Source organism: Pan paniscus, chromosome 1 (genome assembly GCF_029289425.2).
Source record: "Pan paniscus chromosome 1, NHGRI_mPanPan1-v2.0_pri, whole genome shotgun sequence".
NCBI classification, from domain to species: domain Eukaryota; kingdom Metazoa; phylum Chordata; class Mammalia; order Primates; family Hominidae; genus Pan; species Pan paniscus.
This window is the reverse complement of record NC_073249.2, coordinates 155,803,689-155,822,755: the sequence shown is the minus strand read 5'-3', so window position 1 is coordinate 155,822,755 and position 19,067 is coordinate 155,803,689. Positions and strand designations below refer to the sequence as shown.

The following is a 19,067-nucleotide window of genomic DNA, read 5'->3' as shown; positions in this document are numbered from 1 at the left end:
GATCTAGTTCTAAACTTCGACATTTATTACCAGATATCATTCAATATTGTTTAGATGAAAGGACTCCAAATAGAAACTTAAGAAAACTTAGCTGTTAAGCTGACAGTTGAGTGCTTTATATAAGGTGACAGTTTAAGAGTAATTCAGGAAGCACACTACGATATGGTATTTTACCACATGGAATGAGGGATGTAATGTTCTGGCAAGAAGTGTGCAACTAATTTAGGAGCTCTCTATTTAAAACGAAAAAAAGGTTAAATTAAAAATTCTGAGGTTGCAGTGATAATGGCTCTGGCATTTAAAATACCAAGCACTCATATATAAAAGGTAGGTGAATATAAAGAGTGTAAAAAATTAACAAATCAAAGGTAACAGAAAACTGTAATTAGTTTAAAAATGAACATTAGATCAGAGTTTAAAAATCTCTAGTTTATTTCTAACAAACACCACTTGATGCTTGACTCACAGGCTTTATTTACATTTGTCTACAGTATCATTTCCTTATGAAATGAACTAGTACAGCTTAGTTAAACCAAATGAAATCATAATCATCAGAATTGTCTGTAAACTACTATTAGCTAAATTATAACCTTGCATTTGCTTAGTACAGCCAAAGTTTTAAATACAGAAAGCACAAGAATAAACCAATGGTAACATGTAGAATCTAGATCGTCTGGGCAATTTAGAAGGTAGACTTTCAAAAAGTCTGAGGCACAATTACAAGTGGGTAAAAGTTCTTGTGCAACCTACATAAACGCAGCAAAGAAACTTAAGACATAAAAACATGGGAAAGCTCACTGTAAAAATATTATCAAAATATTTCTACATAAGATATTTTGCTTTCATTTTTAGATCAGCTGAAGAGAAAAACATTCACTTTAAAGTAAAAACATATTTTTGTTTGGTTTGTCTATGAAATATCTTAAAATGTCGTAATTTTTATTTAAATTGCAGCAGACAATGTTATGGAAAAAAAACAAGAAATCACTATCCCATAACAAAAAGCCCCCAAGCACAACTGTTGATTTCCTTTGATATACTTACCTTGCATTGTCACTGGAAATACTGTTAAGAGAAACCTTTTTATTTTTTAAACCAGAAAACAAACTAAAGCTCATGTGACCAGATTTTAATTTTGAGAAATAAACTCCAAAAGCATTTTAAGCCATAACTTATTTCAAATGAATAGGAAAAATAATGACTTTTGCTTACATCATGCAGCAATAAGCATTCATTTGTTATTCAGAAGAAAATTGTATGCAGTGTGTTTATAGTTAACATCTTGAGGCAAATGTTCACTTAAATTCACAATGTCTCCATTGGCCTTTCACCAAAAGAGAAATAACTTTAAAAGCTTACTTCAATTTGCTCATTAAGTATGATTTAGCCTTTTCTACCATATTATATTTGGTAACTAGATTTGGAAGAATATCACACAAAGCTTCTTAAAACATTGGTAAACATTTTGAGATGTCTTTATCAAGCAACCATATCAGCAGAGAAAACTCTTAAGACTTTCTTTTTTGCCCCAAATTATGTGTCAGAAAGGAAAATATATCCCACTTCTCTCCTTGTAGACATCACAAGATTCTTTTGCATTAAATGTGGAGCAAAAAAGTAAAGCTGGATAAAAGAGACACAATGATTCTAAGGCACCCTTAGCATAGGGAATTTCAAAATAGACATTTACAGTTGGCTGCTTACAACACAGTTTAACTTTTTTTGGTGAGAATCACTCTGACATCTGTTAACAGCATAAAAAGGCTGACTTTCTCTTCCATAAGTATGTTGTTTCCAACTAGTTTCCAGTCTTGCCTCCATGCCCAAAGTTCAGGCAAGCCTAGGTAATCCTGTCTTAGCCAATGGACAGGATGTATTTGGAAATGACAAAAATGGGTTTAAATTAGGAAGCAAAGTACTTTGTTATAGCTGAAATGGTTTTAAATGAAGCAAATGGTTGTAAATAATGAATGACAGAACATCTATTTTGGGACATTATGGCTTAAAATGCTATTTACTTTTAACTTCACAAATAAACACAGCTGTATTGTTTTGAAAAGCAATGAAAGGCATGCACCTCTACTAGCAGATTTATAGCACTTCTGACCAAGTAAGACACCAACTTCTTTAAAAATTTGCTTCATGCACTGTACTGGATTTTTTTAAGATGTAAATTTTAATACATTATTTCTTTTTTGAACTTGAACGGGAACCAGAATGGGATGATCCAGATGATGACCTGTGGCGTCTGTAAGACATAATGGAGAGAAGTAGGCATTCTAGTAAGCTAGAGCTAAATCTCAGCATTCATTCTTAAGACTGTGAAAGTATACAAAATTCAGTACCATGATGCTAGCAAAAAAATTAAAAACTGAGATAGGAACTTACACACATAAAATTATCTGATGTTTAGACTTTGGATATGAGCCCAGTTATCATATAAATACAATAAAAAATTCTCTACAATTTCAAAAGAATCTCATTTAAAATATAGCCACCTCTCAATTATTTAAGATATCAAAGAAAAGCCTTGCAAAAATGTGTAAAATTACAGAAAATGTACAACAAAAGCATATAAACTTGGTAATGGAAGTGTGACTAAACCAATCCCTGTGACACGGTGTAGAAAGTGTAAGAAGTCTATTATGTAAAAAAGATACAGCAAGGCTTCTGTGTATGAGAAAATATATTCATAAATAAGTTTTGGAAATCTAGGTCACACAAGATGATTGTACAATTTGCTATAGGGTTATATTCATGCAGCTAGTATGAATAAGTCAATATCAACCTGGGTAAAGTAGTGGTGTTCCGTAGGGGTTGGCCCTGGGCTCAGGGTTGTTTAGTGTTTTCACCAATCACCTGGCTTATGGAATAGAGAACATGTTCATTAAGTTTAGATGACAACAAACTAGGGGGATTATATGTGGCTAAGATAAAAATTTGCAGAAGTGGTAAGAAAGCAACAGAATGAATTCCACTCAAAAACAGAGTAATTTTTTTTACAAAGAAACAAATGCAGAGAAACAAGACTGTGTGAAATCTTAACATCTAAACTCCAAAATGTGAAGAAGCAAAACTAATCATTCTGTACAAGTAGGAATCATGAGATAATCCTACCACTGAACCCAGCAATTAATAGACTTTACATAATCTTTATTTTCACAAGCTAATAAAATACGAAAAATTTGCAAAGACTACAAATAAAGCCATTAAAATGACTATATAATTGGGAACAGAGAGAAAATTAATGAAACTGAGTAATTAGCCTGTTGCAGAAAAGGCTGACAGATGACAGTTGCATTCTTCCAATATTAAAAGTGTCAGTACAGATAAAGTAACCTAATATAGGCCTTTCTCAAAAAAGATTTGGACTGCAAAATGAAAAATATATTAGCTACAAGGAATAATTTCCTTATAGACAAAGGGCATGAAGCAATTTGCTGTGGAAATGCATTTACACATATTTAAATGAGGACAGATTCCCAATGATCTGAAAGTTAATTTTTTATTAGATGCTCTAGAATTCTTGACTATTAGTATTTAAAGAAGCCTAAGTATAAAAGTCAACTCATAAATTACTTCGACATACAGCTTCTGAATTGCAATCTCAAAAGACAGAAATAACCGAGAGTTGGCTATAAAAATTATAAATGGAACTAAAAATTTAAACAATAAAATGATCAAAGAATGGTTTGATCTACAATTCTAAACAACCTGATCAAAGTACAAAGGATAAACAAAGTAATGTTTTTTTGAAGTTCAAAGTTGAAAAGTGGAAAGTCGGAACACAAGAGATAATAAAAATCTAACCCTTGACTAGGAAAGTTTACTTTATCTATTAAACACACTTAAGAACACCCATTCTTATTTCTACAGAAACCCAAACCTTTCGGGTGACCGTGATCTTGTTCGTCTTTTTTTGCGATCACCAGATGAAGAAGATCTAGAACGACTTCTCTTTCTGTTCCTCTCAGGAGAAGATGATGAACTTGAATAAGATCTTTTTCGTGGGGAAGAAGAGCCCCTGTGGGACCTGGAGCTGGATCTTCATTGATTGAGAAACAAATCAAACATTTCATTAAAAGAAGAAATAAGGAAGATTATTTAGTTATCAGATAGCTCCAAAAATAAACAGGATTTATAACAACTATGAAAATTTTATAAGGAAGAATACTTACTGCTTATTCAACAGAAGACTTCTGGATCAATCATGAAAACATTCTACTTAAACATTTTAATTTTGTCTCTTTAAAATTCTATCATGTGTAATTAAAACCCTGCTTACTATATCAAAATAGAATTTAAACTTTTTTTAAGGCTTTTCAAAGTATACACAAATATTATAGTATTATAAAATCAGCAGGTAACTGCATTAACAGGACTTTATGTTTAGAAACTACATCCTTCCATTTGAGGATTAAAATATGTATCTTATATACCACTTCCTGAGGAAAATAAACATAATTCCATGTGGAATTATTCAACTCATTAAACTGTTATGGAAAAACCAGGTATATGGCACAGCAACAAAAGACTAGTAACTGTACTTAACTGCTAAATATTCAAGAAGAAATAAAAACTAACTTTAAGATGATTTATATTTACAATACTTATTTTTATGAAAACCCACTACTTATGAAATATGAAGTGTTGACATTCACATGCTTCAGGTAGAAGTAAATGTGCAAATGTTTAAATACAAATTTTTTTTCTTCACTTGTATATTTTGGTTGAAGGAATTTAGCTCAAACTTCCCAAAAAATTCACCTTTGGGCTTAAAATAAAACCAGAAAGCCCAAAAGGAGAATTCTTTGGAAAGTTACAAGCAATGAAAAAATGTTTGGGAAGAATATGATGGGTGTTCTGTAAACCTTAATTATAATGGTTCCCAAAGGGAATACCAGAACTTAAGGATTTTTACCTATAAAGCGCTTAAATATTGTTACTAAATAATGGTAACAATAAAAAATAATTTGCTCTCTACTTCTATTCTTTTTTTTTTTTGAGACAGGATCTTGCTCTGTTCCCCAGGCTGTGGTGCAGTAGTATAAGCATGGCTCACTGCACCCTTAATCTCCAGGGATCCAGTGATCCTTCCACCTCAGCCTATAAGAACACACCACCATGCCTGGCTGGTTGTTTTAATTTTTATTTTTAGTAGACGATGTCTCACTATGTTGCCCAGGCTGGTCTTGAACTCCTGGGCTCGAGCAGCCCGCCCACCTTGGCCTCCCAAGGTATTGGGATTACAGGCGTGAGCCACTGAGCCTGGCCTTGTTATCTATTTCTTATTGGCTTACAATGCAAGTGTGCACAACATTCTTTTCTCCTTAACATGATTATACTGTGGCAGCCCTTTAATGCTAAATTTGATTCAAAGCAGCAAATACTTTTACCAAAACAGCCACGGTTAGACTTCAATATGAATTTCCACAAATATGGAATTTCATTTTCTTATTTATTTTTTAGATGCCTTTAGTAGGTCATCATAAATTAACTTAAAAACAAAGAGAGCATATTTTGACTAAACAAAGAAAAATTTCCTGCAAGAGCATCTTTCAAATTATGTTTCCCTCTACAGATGTGACTACATGCAACCTGAAAGTTTAGAACACTGTTTGCTACTTAAGACCACATCCTATCTCAACTAACCGACTATACTTCCTGATTTAGTTTTGAGTGTTTTGTGCTCTATAAATAATAGTGTGTGTAAAATTAGAAAGGAAAATGTGTATACAGTACTCTAGTAACTTTATCTGATATAAATGGCAAATTTGTTTCTGAAAATATTGAAACAACTGCCGTGCAAAACAGGACCTGTTTTGAGGCAGGGTTTTCTTCCTTTTAATAATGAAGAAGATTTTTCCTTTTATTTACATATGTAATTTTATTTGAACTACTATTAATTTTTTTTTTTTTTGAGACACTCCTCTGTCACCCAGGCTGGATTACAGTGCTGTGATCAAGGTTCACTACAACCTTGAACTCCTGGCCTCAAGTGATCCTCCCACCTCAGCTTCCCAAAGTGCTGGGATTATAGGCATGAATCACTGTGCCTGGCCATATATAATCTTAATATACTAGAGATGTGGCGATAAGACTTGGCTTCATCTTCCTACTTCATAACATCTTAGTGCCAAAATAATAAACGCTGCATATTGCAAAATAGCCACCTGATTTCAATCATGGGAATGTCTTGGCACACTGCTGGCAATGGAAACATTTCATGGTGAGAAAATTAAGCTGAGGCAAGTGCATTAGTTTTCTAATGCTAAAATAAAATCGACAAGTAGAAGCAAAATAAGGGGAAAAAAAAGCAGCAACACCTTCTGCAGCCTTTAAATATTTTTCTCTCTGCTTTACAGAGAGATGCTACCTCATTCACCTTGATTTCGACCCACGAGATCTCGAACGTTCTCTGGAACTGGAACGAGATCTTGACTGCGAACTGGAAGAACTTCTTGAACGGGACCTGGAACAACATGGAACGATTTTTTTTTTCCAGGACCATTTAATTGAGCTTTGTGATATGAACACTGAAAGAAAGATATGTATTAGAGTTCATTTTCATATAAAAAGATAACTATACAAGATATATACTTTCAAAACATAGTATTTTAAATTAGATAAGATTTAGTAACAAAAGGTAATTAAAAAAATATCACTTTCCAAGTGATTAAATTACCCTAAAGCCACTCAACTATAAAATAAAACATTATCACTTTATTACAAAAACAATGAATACTTTGTTTACAAGTAACTAGAAGCCACCCAGAATACATCCAAGAAAACAGAATGTTGCGATTTATACTTAATTTCTCTAAAATGTCTCCATCATTTTCCTTTATAAATCCCCTTCTATTTTTGTTTCTAGTTAGTACAAAGTTTTGAATGTTGGCATGTATGTATTTCATCCCTATATTTTTCTGTTTACTCAATGCTTAGAGAATTAAAGGGAAAATGTAAAATTCTGTCATTGATAGGTAATTATATTATTGGAAAATATGACACAAGGGGAGACATGGTTCGTACAAATTTTAAAACTCACAAAATTCATTAATCTAATTTACAACTATAATTTGTCCCTTATAATAATACCCTGTAGAAAAAGATCACTATATTTTTACCAAAAAATTACTAGTTATAGGCCCACTTTGTTAAGCTTTCAGGCTTTGTAGTGCTCAATTAACATATATCTCATTGTTATACACTAATATCTAGTATTTTATTCCTAAATATGATTAAAATTCATTGCCCATGCCAACACTTAACTGTGATTAAGGTTTTTCAAGAGGACACTGTTAAATTTAAATCACTGCTTTCACTCACCTAAAATTTTATTTTTATTGTTAACTATAAAATCAGAGATTACATATTTTACATCAACAAACAAAGAATATTCAAGTACACCAAAAGAGTTTTAGTTTACGCCTGGACTTCTCAAAATTATGAGCATGAAGTCAACAGAACTAATATGGCTGAATTTGCTCCGTTATTCACAATACTGATATCAAAGCAAACTATTAAAAACATTATGTAATAAGCAATGATTTAATGCCTAGAAAATTTGTGCTAGCCTTTAACATCTTGAATGAAAATACAGATCTCCCCTTTACTTAATTTCTATATGTAAGCTATCTCTTTAGATTAAATATAAGTGTATATAAAAATTTAATTCAGTTTTTAAGTCTATTTTAGTCAAAAGCATGAGGCTAAAATAGGTTAAGGAAGTTTCATGCTAAGACTTTACTTTTCTAAAAATACTGGACAACAACTGTATGGTACTAAGCTGAAAAATTATTTTAAAAGTTGATTTGAATTAAATTTTTAAAATAAAAAGGAAAGTTTATTTCGTCAAGAAAAACAAAATTTATAAATAAAAAAGTTAGATACTGACATTTTGACTGGTGTTACCCTTGACCTGTACCCGTTTACCTGGACCTAGACCTTGAACTTGAGGGGGAGGATGAGCGTGATGAAGATCGTGAATGTGAAGATCGAGACTTTGAGCGACTTCGTCTATTAGATTTCTTTTTATTACTATCTTCTTCTTCACTGGCATCAAGATTATATTTTGAGAGATCAGCGTCATCTTCATCCTCATCCTAACAAAAATTCAATTATAATTAGACATTTAGATATTAGTGTTACCTACCAGGAAAGATAAAACAGTTAGGTGTACTGAGCAACTCCATATGCATATATCACAGGTATCTCAGCAAATTAATTCTGAATTCTAAAATTCACCTACTAAACTCATCTCAAATAGAGACTTCACAACTTTGTCTCAGGTATTGCACAGACATAAACCTGGAGGCCATACACACTTTTTCTGTCACACTTATGCATCACCCAAGAATTTTCAAGTCCACCTCCTTAAAAGTCCTTGAAATCACCATTTTTAGTCTTAGACACTCTGTTCCTTATTCTCTAGCATATTATAGTAACCTCTTAGCTGGTCTCCTCAAATCTGAAGATCCATTCTGCCTCTCTAGTATCTCAATATACTGACAGTCATCACTCTGAAACACAGGACAGATAAACACATCTCACTTTTTTCTTAAAAACTTCAAAACTGGCTTATTATTTCTTTAGTTGCATTCCAAGACCTCTTATGATCAGGCTCTAAGGTACCCTTAACATGGCATAAAACTTACACTCTGGCCTGACAGAACAAGTATCACCAGACCTGAAATGTGTGCTGTCCCCCTCATCTCATTCTCCCCTCTGCTCTAACTATACTGGCCAATGTATGGTATTTTTGAAGGCTGCTGGCTTATCTCCTATTTAGGGAACCCGTATTTGCTGTTCTCTGCCTAAATGTGCTCTCACCTCGGCTCTTATTGCTGGCTCCTTCCTATCATTCAAGTTTCAGCTCAAACTTCACCTCCTTAGACATTATCCATCGGCAAAAACCAAAGTTGCTTTTAAACTGTTATCACATCATGTGTCTTCATAACGTTACTGCTATCAAAATTACCTATTTATATATTTCCTCCTCTAGAACTGTGTAAGAGAAAAGTGGTTCTGTTTCGGTCACCACTGTATCTCCAGAACAGTAGTGTTCCAAGTACAAATAGTACTTGGCAGAGTGGAAATCCAAAACCTTTGTGAGAACAAATGAAAACACAGAATATATTTTCACCAAGTGTCTGAGGTTGTCAAAAGCATTCATGTTATGGTATAACTCCAATAAGACAAAAGGGAAATAGGACAAGAAAATTGTTCACCTCATCTAACTTATATTTAGAAAGATCTTCATCCTCATCCTCTTCTTCTCCCTCTGATTCTTTATCTTCAACTTCCTTTAATATAGATGCAGGACCAACTGCTTTCCCTCTGTATTTTTTCTTTTTACGTCCAAACTAGAGAAAAACAATTTCAAAATACTTGTCAGCTGATAATGCATTAAACTTAATACATTTTCTAAAAATTATTTTAGATATTTATGATTTCCTGAAAATGATCAGTTGCTGAAGACTCAAATTGCACTTAAAAAAAAAAAGTTTGTTTTCCTTTGCATTTAAGAATTTTTTCTGTTTTTCTAATTTATATTCAACCTGAACACCAAAATATAGCTTACCTCATCATATTCACCATCAGATTCTTCTCTTTCTATATATTCAACATTTTCTCTTTCATTAAAACCACCACCATATCCTTAAAAAAGAGGGCACAAATTGTTACCCTATGACAATTGATTTAAATAATAAACACATCATGCCCAAATCTCCAGACAACAAAAAACATCTAATCAACAACAGCTGCCTACCCATCTAATAAATTACTAGTCTTTAGAAAGCATATTAGAAATCACCACAGAAAATACAGAGAACTTAGTTGTAACGTCATATGGCTGTACTTCTAGCTCTTTTCAATTCCAAATTGCCCTACATGACTTATTTAATTCATAGAAAGTATTGGTGGAAAACATCTCAAACTTCTGCTATAACCAAGTTTTAAAGGACTTTCCTCTACAGTTAATCGTAATTCTTCTGGGAAGGGTGGGCTCAGTAACAACCAAGCATTAAATTCCACTGTTTACCAACTGCAAATAGTCTGAAATCTTCTGATATACTGAAATTTTGCAACTTTAAAATGTAGCAGGCCTTATTAGAGCTTGGAAAATTCCTAATTACACAGACAAACACAATAACACAATAAAGGCCATCCTTTGGCCCTGGTTTAATTGGTTTTAACACATAGGTAAAAGTCACACAGGTTCTCTGAAGTAGCCAGTAAATTTTGAAATTAAATGATTCTATTAAAAAGTAGTTGAGATTAGCAAACCACTATTCTCTCATGTCACAACCAATGTATACAATTCAATTGGCAGGTCTCTGACATAAGCTTAAAGGAGAGACTGGAATTAAAGAAAATGAGCTAGTTTTAGGAAAAGTGAGTTGACATATTTTGAAAAAGTCTCCCATTGAAAATTAAAGAGGTATGTGTTGATCAAGAGTAATACAATCTAACTGGTCACATACTCCAGAGCAGTATCAGTACATAAGGCTGGTGATTTCCAGACTTAGGGACTTCATTCATCAGCAAAATATTAAATAGATTTATAATAAAAATATTTTATAAAAATTAGGACTTGTAACTTAAAATTTGCCTATCGTATTTAAAAAATATTTTTAAAATTTCACTTTCTGAAAAAAACCCACACTAATATAGCATCTTTTCTTCATTATACTTTGTACTAGTGAAAACTTCAAAATACTTGGAAGTTAATAAAAATATTTTTAAACATACATGGGATCTAAATGGGAAATAATTTACATACGAAAAAACTGAAAAGTAATATGACAAATATGGAAAGCTCAAAAATATAGTAAAATTAGAAAGTGAACTATAACTCTGGTAGTTAATTTTTCAAAAGTATGTAAATAAAATTATTTTAAGAGGCAGCAAAATAGTCTGCTGACAACAAAGACATTGGTAAGGTATGTTCTATGAACCCATACAATATAAATCTAACTCATTAACTCTGTATAAATGGAAAATACACTAGCTCCCTATCGTGAAAAAACTGAAGCATACCATTTTCACTGAATACCTGAGATAGTGGAATCAATGGAATGATATGTATGTTTCCTTCATTCTACTAATTTCAAGCACTTCAGATAATGCTGTATAAATTGGTTTTATTTCCACTCTTGCCGCCACCTCTCCTAATTACTTCTCCACAAACAGAAAGAAGAGTGTTTAATCCATTACTCAGGTAACTCATCTTTCACTTCTTAGCTTAAGCATAGCTTTCCTAAAGAGGACTTCATTAATCTTTGGTGCTGTAAGACTCTTGCTCACCTAGGTATCCCCAGCACCTTGCACAGTGGCCTATAAATGTCTTCAAGGAATGAATACAGAAAACACAATTCTGGAATCATCTAATGAATTTGAATTTCTATGGAAAGCTTTAGAAAGCAACCAAGAATTTCCGTAGATTTTAGTAAGTCTTACAATGAATATATTTTCAAATTTGTCTCACAGTATAATGTAAAAAGCTGAGCAAGGGCCAAGAAAGAATCAAACACAGGTTTAAAATGAATGTTTGGATCAAGATTGTGACAATGGAAAAAAAGCGGGAAAGGGGGATGAATATAACATGTACTTCAAAGGAAGAACTAAGGCACTAACAGGAAAACTCTGTGAGTCTACACTCTGAACAATTAATTCAACTCCTGAGAACATATTCTAAGGAAAGAATCCAAAAGAATGAAAATCACAATGTACTAAGTTTGTTTTTACGCCATTATCTTTAATGGTTTTTTTTTTAAAAAAAAGCTGACAAAAACAAAAATAATCCTAAATCCTGAAACAGAGGAAGTAAATTACTGAACAATTTGATGGAATTACACAGGATAAGCCAGCAATCTTTCAGAGGTAGTGAATCACATTCTCTTTTATTCATATCCTGTCTCATGCTTAGGAAATGCTCCCCAAACCCTGCACTGCTTTATTACAAATAGCCAAAAGAAAGCGGAAAGCAACAGAGTAAGTTATTTCACACCTTCAACTGTTACCAGCAAAGACAAATACTTGTAGCAAGGGAAGTGAGAAAGGTTCAAGACACCAGAATGACTGAAAAATGACAATAAGAAAAGTGAGAAGTTATCAATATAAAATTTGCTTACTTCTCTGTTAAACTATAGTTCTTGTGATAATGAAACTATAAAGGAGTCAGGAAATAGGTCAAAGTTTTTTTAAGTTTTGAAACTGTTAAAAAGATTTTAGACTTTATCCTAAAAGCAATCAAAATGGGTTTTTTAAAAAAGGATTTTAAATTTGGAAATAAAAACATGTAGAAACCAGCTAGGTGGCTATTTTTCCACAAAACGTAGTAATATCTTTGCCTAGGGTGGTAATGGAAAAGAATTTTTGGGGTATGGGAGATATCAAGAAAGGGCTATTTAGGCTAAGAAGGACATCTAGATTTCCAGCTTATGTAATAAATGTATGGTGAGTGGTACTAATCATGAGAAAGAGATCATTGGAAGAGGGTCAGGTCCCAGGGGTAAAATCACAAATTCAGTTTGAATATAATGAGTTTGACATTTGCATGGCAATGTTGAATAGGCAGCTGGATATATGGGTCAAAGAAGTCTGAGCTGGAGACATAAACTTGGGTTATCATGGCAAAGTTACTTAAACTTTGGGCTTAGAAGAAAACACCATGAAAATAGAGGAAAGAAAGAGGGCCAGGGATGGCTGCGAAGAATCCCAACATCAGTGGCCAAAAGAAGAGAAACCTGCAAAGGAGACAGAATAAACAATCAATCAAACGGGGGTTGGTGGGGGCGGTGAAGGAGGTACGGTGCATACCTTAGGTGAGGGAAGAAAAAAACGAGATCCTTGTCAGAAGGCCTTAACTTACCCAATCGGTGGAAAGGCAAAATCACTTCCTAAGAATAAGGCAGGATTTGAGGGTTGAAAGTGGCGGTTGGGCCGGGGAAGGGGGGATGGATCAAGGACATTATGTTATAATGTTCTCACATATGAGAATGTAAGTTTTAAAAAAGGGGTGGGGGGGGATAAAAGTAGAATTTCTGTTGAAGTCTGGAAGAGCTAGGTCGAAAAGATTGAACAGTGGCCCTCTGATCCCTAGAAACTAAACAGACAATGAAAACGGCCTAAAGTTAGAGAGGCAAAGAAAACAGGGAAGCAGTTCACCAAGCCTAAGTCTGACAGGGTGACTAGATATAGAAGGAATCCTTTGATCATGTGACATATAAGCAGTTGAAAGACAAAATCAGATTTTAAGTAAACAGATAAATTAAGTTGGGCTAATTGGTGATAATGGAAAAACTATATGCTATTAGGTAAACATTTTCATTTCACCAGTAACACACAAAGTCAATGATCAACTATTATTTAGGCCAATGATTATCAAATACCATCCAAAAAACCTGCAGATGTTGGAAACCCACCGCCAAATAACTTTAACAGTTCTGCATTTTGCAATCGATATTTTAAAAAGTTTTTCAGATGATCTAGTACATAGCTTAAGTTTCAGAATTATTGCCAAAGCTTTAGAAGAACACTTTAAATGGTGTGGCTTTGCCCTTTAAGTCACAGCAGGCTATCAAAAGAATTTAAAAATGGTATCATTATATCATTACTAATAACAAACATGCAAACCAGTGAAAGGGAGAGGAGGAGAATATTTCTGAAAGTATTCTTATGTCCCTCCTTGTTAGGATAAAGGTCCCTAACACTGTTATTTTATAAATTGCAAAACAAAAGATTTGTATGTGTGTATGGGGGGAAAAAATCCCAGTAAGAAACATTCAGGGCAGAATAAACAGAATCCTCACTTACTGTGGCTCTTACTCGAAGGTGACACAATTATTGTTTCAATATTTAGTGCTTTAAAAAAATCATTTAGTTACAATGTGGTTTTATCATACCTGTTCTTTCTTCTAATTTAGCATACTTTGGAGTATTACACATATTACACTCTGATCTTCTGGCCCAATTCACATTGCTGCAACTTTAGAAGTGAAAAATACTAAATTAGTAGGCTATAATATAGATGAATATCAAATTTTTAGATATTTTAGAATTTTAAAATAAAAACTAGGATGAAACCACTGTCAAAGAAATGTTTATTAAGTGGTAATGTAAACAAAGAAAATGTACAGTGGCCTGAAGAGTAAATGTGGGTTCCAACAACGGACTGAACCATTTAAGCAGAGAAGCAAAATTTATATAGTATGAAAAGTGCCTCTGTCATTTTGAGAAGTAAATGACAAATTATAACCACAGGTCGAGTATCACTAATCCACAAATCCAAAATCCAAAAACGTTCCAAAATCTAAAACTTTTTGAGAGAGGACATGACACTCAACAGAAACGCTCACAGAAGCATTTCAGATTTTCAGATTAGGGATGCTGAACCCACAAACATTTCAGGTAAGTGATACTGAACCTGTATAGAAATTATGATGTCTTATGAAAAAATATAACTTTAAATTAATGGCTCCACTAATTTCTCAGTCTCTGAATATACCTTAAAGAGTATGGTTATACCCTATAAATAATATTAATTTATTTTTTTGAGGTTATCAGTTCAAGCACTGAATTCCAAAGCATACCAAATCCAGTGACCAAATCTGTAGCTGGAAACTTTTCCAATACAAATTTATAATCCTGAGGATCAGAAATTTATTTAAGACTCTAGGGTCAGGAATAGTGGCCCATGCCTCGCCTGTAATCCCAGCACTTTGGGAGGCCAAGGCAGGCAGAATGCTTGAGCTCAGGCGTTCGAGGCCATCCTGGGCAACATGGTAAAACCCTGTCTCTACCAAAAATATAAAAAAATGAGCCAGGCATGGTGGCACGGGCCTGTGGTCCCAGTTACTAAGGAGGCTGAGGTGAGAGGATTGCTTGAGCCTGGGAGGTAGAGGTTACAGTGAACTGAGATCGCCCCACTGCACTCCAGCCTGGGTGACTGAGTGGGACCTCATCTCAAAAACAAAAAATACAAACAAAAAGAGAAATTTATTTAATACTTTTTTGATTTAGACCTCTTTCATACACATAGGATTCATCTGCATAGAGAAAAGATGGAAGTTGGAAAAATCAATAAAGAATTAAATCTAAGCCTGAAAATAAAAATCATTAAGAAATCTACCTATAATTAGACTTAATTACTTACGGCACACAACTTATGAATCTAACATTATTTTGTAAACAGGCAAAATGAGTTTTGTGGTGTATTTCACACTAACTATACAGTCTAAAAATTGGGATTTTTCAATAAAGGAAGAAATAGGCCTTAGTACTTTTAAGTACCACCACCCCCCAATTGGTTTTGAGCTTACCATAAGCATTTGTTTACTGGTATACATAATCCATCATAGTGACAACTATTACCATTAAAAAATGCAAAGAATAATTTAAAACTTCTTTATACTATACTTAAAGATGAGACTGAATAACAATACCTTGGATTTAAAAGGTTACCCTGGCTTGTCAATGTCACTAATAAGAGCTGTAATATAAACAAGTAGTGGCCAGATCTATTATTTTGGAAGAAAGAGCAGACAATAATTTAAAAAACATACGTTTTACATTGCCAGTCATTAGCACTAAATAGGCCTCGGCTCTTTTCGGCAAGTGTCTTTCCTATTTCAGTGCCCCCAGCTTTCATCATCTTGGCCTCAGTTGTTTTCTCTGAAAACAGAAAAATCATGCAATATGAACCTGGAGAAATAAATAAATGATACATATACAGTATAAATAGAACCTTCTTTAAATACTTACCCCGACCACATCGATTACAGCTGGTTCTTCTAGCAAAGTTTACATTTCCACATCTAAAAACAGATTAAAAAGCATTTATAAAAATTTAAATTTGTAAAATTTTACATTTTAACTTGTCCTCACTACATATCTGGAATTCATAACTTCTAATCCATCTTAGTCATGTTAATGTCAATGTTACCAACAAAAAACTCCTCACAATTTACTGGGGGAAAAATACTTGATTGGAGCCACAAATTCAGAATAAGATATCCCAATCCTCCATTTACCAGTTATGTGATCTTGATTAAGTTACTTAGGATCTCTGCCTCAAGTCCTCACATTAGCACATATCATTAGTTATAATCCCTTTACAAAGTTGAAAGTGAGAGTTAACTCCACTTCACTAATTACTTACAAGCTACCAGGGAGTTTTAAACCCTAGGGGTGGACCAATGAGGAAAAAAACTTATAAATCAAGGAGGGCTTCATGGATCTTAATGAAATTATCTTTTTACATGTAGTAGGTAGAATGCTAAGGAACCAAATATGATAGGTTGTACTGACTAAAAATACAAAAAGTTTCAATAATTGTAAGAAAACTGAGTTTTACAGGGCATTTCTCAAACCTCTGAGACTTCGCTGAAAAATATGACACAACCACCAAAACCAATAATCTCAACACATGTAGTACAGTATGACTTTATGCTTATACTCAACAAACTCAAACCTAAAGAATTACTGGTTCACTCACATGACCTTAGAAGTGCACGTGTATATTGGTAAAAGTATGTTAAATGCTCTGGATAACATGGAATGCTTAAACTTTAAAAAGCTGATTTTTAAGGCATTATACTAGAATACAATACAGATGTGAAGTATGGGATGACACTAAAGTGAAACACTCTAAATAATATTTAGGTTAAGTTTTTCCCCTAAAAATATTCCTTTTAACTCCATTAAGCATGGAAAATATACTCTGAAAATTTATCCTGCATTTAAACATATTGTACAAACAACATTCTATTCATATATTTGTAAATGAGTTGAAATGAACTCTCCTTGAGAGTCCTACCTCTGGGTGTGCTGTCATTAAAGACATTGACAAAAGCACATTATTTTACAGGTAACAACAAAGTCAGAAGTTGTTGTTCTAAATCTTTTGAACGTTTTCAATAATGTCTTACCACTCAGAGCAATACTATCCATAACATATAACTTTGGTTCTATTCAGTATCATTTGTTAGGTCTGAACTACTCCTTCAGGTCATCTTAATATCAAATTACTATCAATAGCCACCAATTAGAATTTGCTACACGTCACTGTTTACACACCCTATCCATGTTATTTCATGTTTTCATAAAAAAAAAATTCTATTCCTTTTTTAGCAGTTAAATAAGTAATAGAATTTTAACTAAACCCAGGTTTATTTCAAAGTTTTTGCTTTTTACAATCAAAACCTATTTGTGGCTAACTTAGGTACAACAAATAAAAGGCTTTTATGTGAACATGAGTTGTACATTAAATTATTTTCCATGTTATTTCCGAATAGATACACCTATTTGTGCACCCTTCAAAAAAAATCTGATTAACTATCTAGTAGAGTACATTGGCTTTGGCAACAATGTCAAAAAGCAGAGCCACTAACACACGTGCTTCTCTGCTGCAGGCATCTTAAGGGCTGAGTAGGCAAAAACACAGGCCTCTTCCCTCCTTTTCGGCTCTAAGGAGGCGAAAAGCCCAATTCTTGTGGAGAAATGATCCACAAAGAAAATGTCAGAATTTCCCAAACCGAAGAGGGTAGAGCTTCCGGAAAAGGGGAAAATAGTATGGAGGAAAAGTTTGAGTAAAAATACAAAACAAGATGAACTATAAGAGGCAAAAGGACGAGTGCGAGAAAGCAATATTTTCCGTGAACAAGAGTAAAGTTCTGCAGAGAAAAGTCACGTGGGGGAGATCCAACACCAAGCTGGCCTGACTGGAGAGATTTCCTATCGCTGAAACCTGGCCGGGGCGGGGGTGGGGGGTGGGGGCAAAAAGGTAGGCCATCTCGCACTCTAAAAAGAGAGGCTACCTTGCGGAGGTAATGTCGAGGAAACGCTGAAGACAGATCTAGAACAAAGGCTCCCGGAAAGACCTCTCTCGTGAGGAGATTGGGAGCCTTCTTCCCGCCCGGGAACTGGCGGTTCGCCGCCTCAACCCGTCTTAAGGCACAGAAAATCATAAAAAAGGAAAATGCCGGACGGACCTGGGAAAGCTTCCACTAACAAACTCCGTCCCAATTCAGGACCCTTCTTGAACTCACTTTTTGTCAGGGCAAATCCAGTCCCCGTCACTGACTCGGAAATTCTTGGTCGACATCTTGAACGCCACCAGCACAGCCACCCGCAGCTATGTCTTCACAGGAGGAAAACGGGCCGGGGACTTTCGGCAACTCGGGGCTGTCCCCACACTGCCTGACTCGCGCCTACTACTGCGTCAGGGTTTGATAATGAGGGAACTGGCCAGGAATTCAGCTTGTACGTTGTTGTCCAGACTAAGATGCCTGTGCTACTGTTTGTTAGATGGAAAAGTTAAAATACAAATATCTTTTCTAGAACTAAACTCACAGGCGCCATAAGGACAACCCAGGCAGGAGGCCTTCGTGGCACTAGAAGCCTCGGAGAGCCCCCTACAGGTGGGAGGACCCAAGAGTAAAGTACTTCCGCTTCCTTAGGTGGAGCTGGAAAGGTGGAGGCGGAAGTGACTGATCAATTCAGGGGCGTGGGGTTCGTTTAGGGTAAGAGGCGGCTCGGGCTCTTCAAGTGTTTAGATAAATTATTTCAATAAGGCATAAAAATTCTGTTATTTCATACACATGGGATGTCGTTTAGAAACCTATTTTTATATATACATAAATAGGTGTAACAGATAAGTAAGCAACTTATACATGGGAACCAGCTGGTAATTTTAAAACTGAGACGTTGTCAACACTGTTTAAATTACCAGTGTCTTTTCTGATACCATCCCATTACTTTCTTCCACAGATAACACTTTCCCATACTTGAGATTTATTCTTTTGCTTTTTAAAAATTTATGTACATTGTTAGTCCAAACTGCACCATTTTTGTAAGCCCCCCTGCCATTTTGCAGACCTTAGTCAAAGTGAAACATTCCACGGGGTTCGGGCGTGAGAAACAGGCTGCATCTTATACTCTGCTGGGAGAAAGTACCACATTCCATTGGAACAAGGGCCAGAGCCGCCTCGTCCTGGGAACACCTTATCAACATGTTCCCAGGAAGCAGGCCATGGCCCCCCAGACCACTCCCACCCAGGCCT

General features: G+C 34.5%; 1 protein-coding gene, 1 long non-coding RNA gene and 1 other non-coding gene across 3 annotated transcripts in view; 1 reads left to right on the top strand and 2 right to left on the bottom strand.

Moving 5' to 3' along the window:
- Nucleotides 1–408: 408 nt before the first annotated feature.
- ZRANB2 (zinc finger RANBP2-type containing 2) lies at nt 409–18,443 on the bottom strand. The gene is made up of 10 exons (XM_003830602.5): nt 18,054–18,443; nt 15,769–15,821; nt 15,570–15,678; nt 13,911–13,993; nt 9,584–9,660; nt 9,231–9,365; nt 7,936–8,105; nt 6,386–6,472; nt 3,887–4,045; nt 409–2,248 (listed from the first exon to the last, which is right to left on the bottom strand). The coding sequence occupies exons 1-10, from the start codon at nt 18,107–18,109 to the stop codon at nt 2,185–2,187; spliced, it is 993 nt and encodes a 330-aa protein (XP_003830650.3). The 5' UTR covers nt 18,110–18,443; the 3' UTR covers nt 409–2,184.
- Nucleotides 4,743–4,828, bottom strand: MIR186 (microRNA mir-186). The gene has a single exon (NR_106538.1). It is a non-coding gene; the product is annotated as a microRNA mir-186 (primary transcript).
- LOC129398704 (uncharacterized) overlaps nt 18,437–19,067 on the top strand; it is a 313,771-nt gene continuing 313,140 nt past the window's right edge. The window contains exon 1 of the long non-coding RNA XR_010113163.1: nt 18,437–18,527. This is a non-coding gene — a long non-coding RNA (uncharacterized LOC129398704). The remainder of the gene's footprint in view (nt 18,528–19,067) is intronic.

What these genes read in the sequence shown, in the direction of transcription:
- ZRANB2 (XM_003830602.5), bottom strand. Translation starts at nt 18,109, where the DNA reads ATGTCGACCAAGAATTTCCGAGTCAGTGACGGGGACTGGATTTGCCCT. An exon ending in AATGACTGGCAATGTAAAAC is followed by an intron (nt 13,994 to 15,569) that starts GTATGTTTTTTA and finishes TCACTTCTAAAG; the next exon opens with TTGCAGCAATGTGAATTGGG. An exon ending in AGATCACGGTCACCCGAAAG is followed by an intron (nt 2,249 to 3,886) that starts GTTTGGGTTTCT and finishes TATGTCTTACAG; the next exon opens with ACGCCACAGGTCATCATCTG.